The sequence below is a fragment of the Arvicanthis niloticus genome, chromosome 26 (assembly GCF_011762505.2).
Source record: "Arvicanthis niloticus isolate mArvNil1 chromosome 26, mArvNil1.pat.X, whole genome shotgun sequence".
In the NCBI taxonomy this organism is placed as follows: domain Eukaryota; kingdom Metazoa; phylum Chordata; class Mammalia; order Rodentia; family Muridae; genus Arvicanthis; species Arvicanthis niloticus.
The window spans coordinates 6583973-6593841 of NC_133434.1; the positions used below are offsets into that span (position 1 = coordinate 6583973).

Sequence of the window (9869 nt, forward strand, 5' to 3'; positions counted from 1 at the left end):
TCTTGGGTATTATGAACTTTTGGGGCTAATATCCACTTATCAGTGAGTGCATACCATGTGTGTTCTTTTGTGACTGGGTTACCTCACTCAGGATGATATTTTCTAGTTCCCTCCATTTGCCTGAGAGTTTCATGAAGTCATTGCTTTTAATAGCTGAGTAGTATTCTATTGTGTAAATATACAATATTTTATGTATCTATTCTTCCGTTGAGGGACATGTGGGGTTTTTTCCAGCTTCTGGCTATTATAAATATGGCTGCTATGAATATGGTGGAGCATGTGTCCTTACTACATGTTGGAGCATCTTCTGGGTATATGCCCAGGAGTGGTATAGCTGGATCCTCAGGTAATACTATGTCCATTTTTCTGAGGCACCACCAGACTGATTTCCAGAGTGGTTGTACCAACTTGCAATCCCACCAACAATGGATGAGTGTTCCTCTTTCTCCACATCTTCCCCAGCATCTGCTCTCACTTGAGTTTTTGAACTTAGTCATTCTGACTGGTGTGAAGTGGAATGTCAGGGTCATTTTGATTTGCTCTTGCCTGATGACTAAGGATGTTGAACATTTCTTTAGGTGCTTCTCAGGCATTTGAGTTTCCTCAGTTGAGAATTCTGTTTAGCTCTATTCCCCATTTAAAAAAAAAAGAGATTTATTTATTTATTGTATGAGTACACTGTAGTTATCTTCTGATACACCACAAGAGGGCATCTCACTACAGATGTTTTTGAGCCACCATGTGGTTTCTGGGAATTGAACTCAGAACCTCTGGAAGAGTAGTCAGTACTCTTAACCACTGAGCCATCTCTCCTACCCCATTCCCCATTTTTTAATAGAGTTATTTGATTCTCTCGAGTCTAACTTCCTAAGTTCTTTACATATATTGGATATAAACCCTCTATTGGATGTAAGATTGGTAAAGATCTTTTCCCAATCTGTTGGTTGATGTTTTGTCCCATCGAGAGTGTCTTTTGTCTTACAGAAGCTTTGTAATTTTATAAGGTCCCATTTGTCAATTCTTGATCTTAGAGCATAAGCCATTGGTGTTCTGTTCAAGAAATTTCCCCTGTGCCCATGTGTTTGAGGCTCTTCTGCACTTTCTCTTCTATTGGATTCAGTTTTATATGGTTTTGTGTGGAGGTCCTTGATCCACTTGGACTTGAGTTTGTACAAGGAGATAAGAATGGATCAATTTGCATTCTTCTAAATGTTGAGAGCCAGTTGAACCAGCACCATTTGTTGAAAATGCTGTCTTTTTTCCACTGGATAGTTTTAGCTCCTTTGTCAAAGATCAAGTGACCATATGTGTGTGGGTTCATTTCTGGGTCTTCAGTTCTATTCCATTGATCTACCTGCCTGTCTCTGCAGTTTTTTTTTATTTAAAAAATACTTTTTATTATCACTATTGCTCTGAAGTACAACTTCAGGTCAGGGATGGTGATTCCCTGAGAAGTTCTTTTATTGTTGAGAATAGTTTTCTCTATCTTGGATTTAGTTCTTTTATTGTTGAGAATAGTTTTCCCTATCTTGGATTTTTTGTTATTCTAAATGAATTTAAGAATTGCTCTTCCTAATTCTGTGAAGAATTGAGCTGAAATTTTGATGGGATTTGCATTGAATTTGTAGATTGCTTTTGGTAAGATGGCCATGTTTACTATATTAATCTTGCCAATTCATGAGCATGGGAGATCTTTCCATCTTCTGAGATCTTCTCTGATTTCTTTCTTCAGAGTCTTGAAGTTATTGTCATACAGATCTTTCACTTGCTTGGTTAGAGTCACACTAAGGTATTTCATATTATTTGTGACTATTGTGAAGTCACAATTTCTTTCTCATCCCTTTTATTCTTTGAGTAGAGGAAGGCTACTGATTTGTTTGAGTTAATTTTATATCCAGCCACTTGCTGAAGTTGTTTATCAGGTTTAGGAGTTATTTGGTAGAATTTTGGGGGTCACTTATGTATACAATCATATCATCTGCAGATAGCGATATTTTGACTTCTTCCTTTCCAATTTGTATTCCTTTGAACTCTTTTTGTTGTCTAATTGCTCCAGCTAGTACTTTGAGGACTCTATTGAACAGATAGGGAAATAGTGGGCAGCCTTGTTTACTCCCTGATTTTAGTGGGATTGCTTCAAGTTTGTCTCCATTTAGTTTGATGTTGGCTACTGGTTTGCTATATATTGCTTTTATTATGTTTAGGTATGGGCCTTGAATTTTTGATCTTTCTAAGACTTAATATGAAGGTATGTTGAATTTTGTCAAATGCTTTTTCATTTGGGCAGGTCCCTTGGAGCAGAAGTGGTGGTCTTGCCTGTGCAAAGAGGTATGTCAGCACTCCTAGGAGACCAGCTCTCTCCTGGTGGTATTTGGGTATGGAGACCTGTGGCACAGGGTCAGCTCTGGGCTCCAGTGGAAACAAGAAGCCTCTGTGTCTTTTGGTTAGTTTGGCTAAGGTTTTGTCTATCTTGTTCATTTTGTCAAAGATCCAGCTTTTGATTTTGTTGATTCTTTTTATCGTTCTCTTTGTTTTTAATGAATTTATCTCAGCCCTGAATTTGACTGTTTTCTGCCATCTACTCCTCTTGTGTGTTTGCCTCTTTTTGTTATAGAGCTTTCAGGTATGCTATTAAGTTGTTAGTATGAGATTACTCTAATTTCTTTATGAAGGGACTTCATGCTATGAACTTTCTTCTTAACACTGCTTTTATTGTGTCCCCTAAGTTTGGGTATGTTGTGCCTTCATTTACATTGAATTCTAGAAAGTCTTTAATATCTGTTTGTCTTCCTTGAACAAGTGATCACATAGTAAAGAGTTGTACATTTTCTATCAGATTGTGGGCTGTTAGGAGCCGCAGTGAGCATGACAGCATTCGCCATTACAAGATGGCACGGGCATCCTGTGCTCCCACAAGTAAATGCAAAAGGCAAAAGCACCAAAGTCACTGCCCATCCCGGGGCGTAATATGGGGTGATGAGTGAACAGCCAATCAGAAGTGAACACGCTACTCTAGGGTACTTATAGCAGTGCTTTTCCCGGGCTTTGGGTCTTTTCTGCTTCTGCTGATACAAGAATAAAGCCTCGCTGTAGTAACCACCCGAACACTGCCTCACGTGTCTCTTTCGCGGGCGAAGGGGACTCGAAAAGGGCGCGGAACAGTGGGCTTTCTGTTGTGTCGAAGTCCAGTTTTAATCCATGGTGATCTGATAGGATGCAAGGGGGTTATTTCAATCTTCTTGTATCTATTTAGTCTTGGTTTTGATTATACAGTCAGTTTTGGAGAAGGATCCATGAGGTTATGAGAAGAAGGTTTTATGTATGGGTGAAAGGTTCTGTAGGTATCTTTTAGGTCCATTTAGTTTATAACAACTGTTAGTTTCATTATTTCTCTGTTTAGTTCCTGTTTTAATGACCTGTTCATTGGAGAGTAGGGTGCTGAAGTCCTCCAATATTAATGCATAAGGTTTGATGTGTGATGTAAACTTTAGTAAAATTTCTTTTATGAACGTAGGTGCCATTCCATTTGAGACATTGATGTTCAGAATTGAAATGTCATCTGGGTAGATTTTTCCTTCGATGAGTATGAAGGCTTCTTTTCCATCTCTTGATTATTTTTGGTTGAGCATGCATTTTATTAGATATTAGAATGGCTACTAGAACTTGTTTCATGGGTCTGTTTGCTTGGAAACTTCTTTATAGCTTTTTACACTGAGGTAGTGTATATCTTTGTTGTTGAAGTGTGTTTCTTGTATGCCACAGAATGATGGGTTCTGTTTTTATATCCACTCAGTTAGCATATGTCTTTTTAAAAAAACAATAAATTTATTTATTTATTTATTTATTTATTTATTTATTTATTTATTTATTGTATATGAGTACACTGTAGCTGTCTTCAGACACACCAGAAGAGAAGAAGAAGAAGAAGAAGAAGAAGAAGAAGAAGAAGAAGAAGAAGAAGAAGAAGAAGAAGAAGAAGAAGAAGAAGAGGGCATTGGATCCCATTACAGATGGTTGTAAGCTAACATGTGGTTGCTGGGATTTGAATTCAGAACCTCTGGAAAAGCAGTCAGTGCTCTTATCCACTGAGCCATCTCTCCATCCCTGCATGTGTCTTTTTAATTTGTAAATTGAGTCATTCTGAATAATGGTATGAGAGTCATTTATGTGTATTCTTGTGTCTTGCTTTATATATTTTGTAGGAAGAATATTCCGCTGTCCTATAAGTATTTTAAATGGAATTTCATCTTGATTATTTTTTTGTTGTCAAGTTCTATATGAAACTACCAGTTTTAAATCATACCTATAGAACTCTCTGCCTAATCTCTGTGAAGTGTTGATGATGCTTCAGCACCTGGACTCTTGGGGCTTTGTCCCTTTCTGCCCCTTTTCCTACTGTTGCAGTTGTGCTATTGGCTTTTATTCCTATCAGAGAATCCTTGCAGCTCTGGACATTTTACGGTGCCAGCACTGCTGTGGTCCCTGCAGTTCTCATCACGATTCTGGTACTTTTCACAACAATCAGAGCATGCAGACCTCCTTTAGTGGTAGCTGCTCGCCTACACTCAGCCTGTTGAATTTGGCATAGGGTATTTGTTAGGAAGTTTGGGTTTTTCAGTTTTAGCAGTCACCCTGTCACCAATTTGTCCCCAGCATCTATCAGTAGATTAGTTTGGTTATGAAGTTAGAGCACTGATCAAAGCCCACCAACTGCTTTCAGCATGTAGTTTACGGCAGACATTTCAAATATCAACCTTAACAGTTGCTAAAGACATAAAATGTCATGTTGATGTTTATGGGGAAGAATAACTTGAGAGAAGAAGGGAAAAAGGAACTATTCTGATGAGAAAGGGACTATGTACAACTTCTTCATTATTTTAAAAACTGATCACTCCAATGTATGTAATCTTATGTGAAAATGTCAGAAGTGAAATAATATTTTCATATCGACAGTAGTAAGACCACAAACGACTCTCAAGTTGAAATGCTGACATTTAGTTTAAGTTATAATAAAACAGTAACTGTTAAAACAAAGGATTCAGAAAGGGGAAATGAATCCTAAATAGACAAATGGAAAAACATGTATCCAACCAAAGAGAGAAGTAATTTTCTTCTGTTTACAGTTGAATGAGTTTGCAGATTGGATTTTCCAGGTGTTCATAAGCACTTACTCCTACATGAAGAAAGATCAACATTTACATCAGAAGAGTTTTCTCCTCAGTGTTTTGTCTAGTGCAGCCTTCACTTCCTTGTTCCTCAGGCTGTAGATCAGGGGGTTGAGCATGGGAATCACCGTGGTGTAGAACACAGAAGCTACATTCTCCTGGGCCAGGGAACTAGCTGTGGAAGGCTTTAAGTACATGAATGCGGTGGATCCATAGAACAAGCCCACAGCTGCAAAGTGGGAGCTGCAGGTGCTGAAGGCTTTGGACCTGCCCTCAGTGGAGCTGATGCGAAGGATGCTGGACAGGATGAACCCATAGGAGATGAGTACGGTTAAACTTGTGACTACAATGTTGAACCCAGCTAAAAAGAAGACAGTCATCTCTATATCATAGGTACTAGAGCAGGAGAGCTTCATGAGGGGGAGGATGTCACAGAAGTAGTGGCTGATGAGGGTCTCACAATAGTTTAGTTTCAACATGAGGCCAGTCTCTATTGTTGAACCGACAAGTCCCATGGCATAGACAAAAACTACCAGCAGAGAGCAGAGGGCAGGAGACATGATGATGCTGTAAAGCAAAGGGTGGCAGATGGCCACATAGCGGTCATAGGCCATCACAGTGAGCATGTAACACTCAGCAATGACAAAGACCAGGAAGAAGTATAGCTGAGACATGCAGCCCACATAGGAGATGAGGTTTCTTTGGGACACAAAGTTGATGAGCATTTTAGGGGTAATGACAGAGGAGTAGCAGAGATCCACCAGTGACAGGTTGCTGAGGAAGAAGTACATGGGGGTGTGAAGCTGTGTGTTGAGTCCAATCAAGGTGATCATGCCCAGATTTCCCACCATGGTGACCATGTAGATCCCCAGGAAGAGGAGGAAGAGGGGTAGCTGGAGCTCTGGCTTGTTAGTTAGACCCCTTAGGATGAACTCTGTCACTGCTGAGTGATTTTCTGCAGCCATTGTTGTCTGGATGGGAATCCTGTGGGGTGGGAGAGAAGGAGTTTGTGAATGGCTGTTCTTGACCTGCTTGGAGCAGCTGGTTTTCTGCATCTGTAACTTGCTGAGCTGTCCTGATTATGATAGATGCATCTTCTTCACCAGTTTCATAGATTTTTCATAGATCTTGAAGCTGAGAGTCACAGGGGAGAGATCTGAATGTCTTATATGTTTCTCACAAATGTCCCAGAGCTGTGTTTCTGGACCAACAGTTACCTTCTTACACAATCTATCAGGTTTCATTTCATAGACATTAATTAGAAAGTTTATGTTTGAGGTCAGGAGTCTTTTTCAAGAGTGTCTCTAAGGATGCTGATGCTTTCCTACTCTGTAGCTAATTAGTGACACTTTCATAGTTCATAATAGTCATTTTTGTGATTTGTTTTGCCAAAAATGTATATGTGTGTTTATCTAAGTGTATGTCTGTGTACTGTGTGTAGCAGGAGTCTGTGGAAGTCACAAGAAGCATAAGGTCTTCTGGAACCGGTTACATTTGTGAGCAGTAGTGTGAATAGGTATTGGGAATGGAATCCATGTCTTTTACAAGAACAGTTAAGTGCACTTAACTGCTGAGACATCATCTCTCAACTCCCTCTATATAGTTTCTAAATATTCAGTTAATAAACATACTAACGTTTGAAATACATGCCCTGTCGGATGACACAGTAGTTAAAACTCTCATATTGAGTTGCAAGTCAAGTTCTTTATCTGAGACACAGTAGCATCAATTTAAACATTGATTGTGAAATCAATCATTAAATTATTAATTAAATATGAATTAAATCATAGGAAAACTCACATTTAAAAAGCTTCATTCAAAAGTTTAGCAAGGTGGCTCATCACATAGAATCCCGGCATCCAGGAGTTGAAGGCAGGAGTTTGCTAAAAGTTCGTACATCCTGGATTATAGAGTGATACTCTATTGTCATAAGACAAACAATCCAAATCTTACTTAAATGCTATCTTTCTATGAGAAAAAGTGTCTCAGTGATTCAAATGCTTTGAGGTTCTACGGCTGTGTGGTCTGAGGCACTTCAGTTCCCAGTGTCACATGCTTTGTGTGACTACCTGAAGCATTCAGGTAGCACTGATGACTGGATTTTATCCAGATGTTTGGAGCACATAATATTATCTTCAGTAAGTGTGCCACAGCTAACTTATGGTAATTACTAGTTTCAGATATTAATATCAGAACATGGCATCCTCATGTTTTTAAAGGCAAATGCTGAGAATCTGTCATTGTTACTGTGTATATTATTCTACAAATACCCTCTTGTATTGGACAATACATTTCCTTCTTAAAAAGTTTCAAAATGTTGGATAGGTTGTACATTTCTACTGTAGATCAGTGTTATAAATCCTAGAAGTTCTGAGTTAAATATGTATGAAGAAGGACTTCAGAGAAAACTTATGTGCCAGAGAGACTTGGAATCAAACTCACTTCTGCTCTCTCTGGTTCTTCCTTTGATGCTCTTGGAGCACACACATGCCCTCTAAGAAATGAGTGACTTGGGCAGGATATGTTCTCCACATCTTGGGATGTGTATAGAAAAAGAGGGATGCTGGGTAACAATTTGCCATTTCTTAGAATATTGAAATGCCCAAGATTACATGCTATCTGAAGCTACCCAGGTCTTCAGAGACACAATTAGGAGACAATTAAAGAACTATGACTTTTGGTCTGTTCAATACTTATTAAACCATGCTTTTTCGTTGTAGCGTTTCTTTGTGAATCATTTCATCATTTGTTCAAAAATAATTTATTAGATTTTGGAGCTATATGAAGCATACTGAAAAATTTATTGAGCTTTTAAAAATCAAAGTTGCCAACATGCATTGTACTTATTATAGATTCAGATGAACATCAATGAAACAACAAAAAAATATCAAAAAGTAAAAGCCCCCAGAAGAAATAAATATAAATATAATTTCTTATTTAAAATATAATACTAGTTGGATTTTTTTGTATATTGGCATTACATGGCAATGCATTATGATAAAATATTTCTTACACTCTAAAAGGTGGAAACTTTTGAATGATACACAGCCAGAATTAATAATATACCTCAAGGTCACTTAAGATTGTTATTCTACTGTGTACCTAAGACTGTTTGTTTAACTTGACTATAAGAAAACAATGTAGGAATCAACCATACTTGTTTCCATGTAATAAACTTTTACAATCTAAACTAATGCATAGGTGTAGTTTCTTATTTAAAAGTTTTATTTCATAAAATGTTATGCTCATGTTTTTATTCTCCCCCAACTCCTCATAGGTCCTTTCTTCCTCCTTACCTGCCCAACTTCATGTTCTGTCTCTCAAAAAGCACTTTTATAAAATGGACATCTACCACAAATGTTGAATACAACCCTTGGATATTACTTGATAAAAAAAATGATGTTTGTTATCTGAGTCCTTTGTGTTCAGTTGGAGTCAGTGATGTGATTCCTTAAAAAACTGTTAAAGATTTCTGTAAAGTATAGCTCATTCCTTCCCTGTGTGATACTTTCTCTGCTGTTCAATTAAAGAGAGAGCAAAGCCCTTTGCTCGGGACAGAAGCACAGAGACTTATACATAGACACACAAGGACAGTTTCATAAGACAGTTTTCAGGCATGCATAAATTCAGACACATACAATAGACAAAACTGGCAGGAGTCACAGGGAGAGCAAGGTAGAGAATTCGCGTGTCTGCTACCTTTGTCTAAGTGACACCAAGGGGAAGTGTTTTGATTTCTTTCTTTCCTTAATTAGTACCCAGTGCATTATTACTGACTCCAAGTTTATTGTGTCAAATTTATGCAAACTGTGTCCAAAATAAAACAATTTGTAAACCTTTGTTTAGGATTTAAAAACTGTTACATCATTTAATTCCTTTCATCTGGCATTTTCAGGTGTAAGAACAAGTTTTTAAGTCTTTAGGTTGTGGTCTGAAGACAGGAAAATATATGTAGATAAATAAGTTTTTCATATTAAATTATTATTAGTAGTGAATTTAGTTTTATATTAAGTATTTGAAGCATCTGCTTTTAGATATTTTACTTATTATTGAAGATCATTAAAGATCAATTTTTTTTTTTTTTTAGGTACAAATGGTTAAGGAAATCCTACAAAGTCCCCTTGAATCAACCCTGCTTCTAGAAGCAATATGAAATACAGGAAATCTACCATGAACAAACGTTCTCCTGGATTAGACTGTTTTAATCTTTGAAGAATAGAGTAGACGTCATTCACTGAGTGTGGTGAAAAGGAAAGAACTCTTGAGTAGGAAAGTCTACAGAGCCTGGCTTAAAAATCTCACTTCTGTAGTCTTTTAAGTATATCAAAATACAATCACACACCATATGTTTCCTGTAAGTTATCACTGCTATGACCTCTATATTTATCAAACTTGCAGAGCCTCCGAATTTTTGTTGATAAGAACAGGGCACACACAGAACGAGACACTTGGAGAAGAAGAAAATCAAACATATGATTAGAAACACACTGTATAAAAAAAGAGATTATTGAAGAAAGATTTTTTTTTAAAAAAAGTTATGCAAGTGTGAAATTAAATACCTTTGTGGAAGGGAAGTGACAACCAGCTGCCTGGAAACTTTAAGGGATGCCTTTGATCTCAACAATTAGTAGATGCTAAAAACAGATAGTATAAATGGCTTTATATCTAGTGCTAAATTTATTGAAAGGGCTTAGCACTATTAGG

At 37.5% G+C, this 9869-nt stretch overlaps 1 protein-coding gene across 2 annotated transcripts; it reads right to left on the reverse strand.

The window, feature by feature from the left end:
- Positions 1 to 4974: 4974 nt before the first annotated feature.
- On the reverse strand, positions 4975 to 9869 carry LOC143438789 (olfactory receptor 8A1-like). 2 transcript variants are annotated; one of them, XM_076924477.1, is made up of 2 exons: positions 9725 to 9869; positions 4975 to 6149 (listed from the first exon to the last, which is right to left on the reverse strand). In XM_076924477.1, the coding sequence occupies exon 2, from the start codon at positions 6128 to 6130 to the stop codon at positions 5201 to 5203; it is 930 nt and encodes a 309-aa protein (XP_076780592.1). In that variant the 5' UTR covers positions 6131 to 6149; positions 9725 to 9869; the 3' UTR covers positions 4975 to 5200. The 2 variants fall into 2 exon arrangements, with proteins under 2 accessions (XP_076780592.1, XP_076780591.1); XM_076924476.1 differs by having other exon boundaries at positions 4975 to 6299.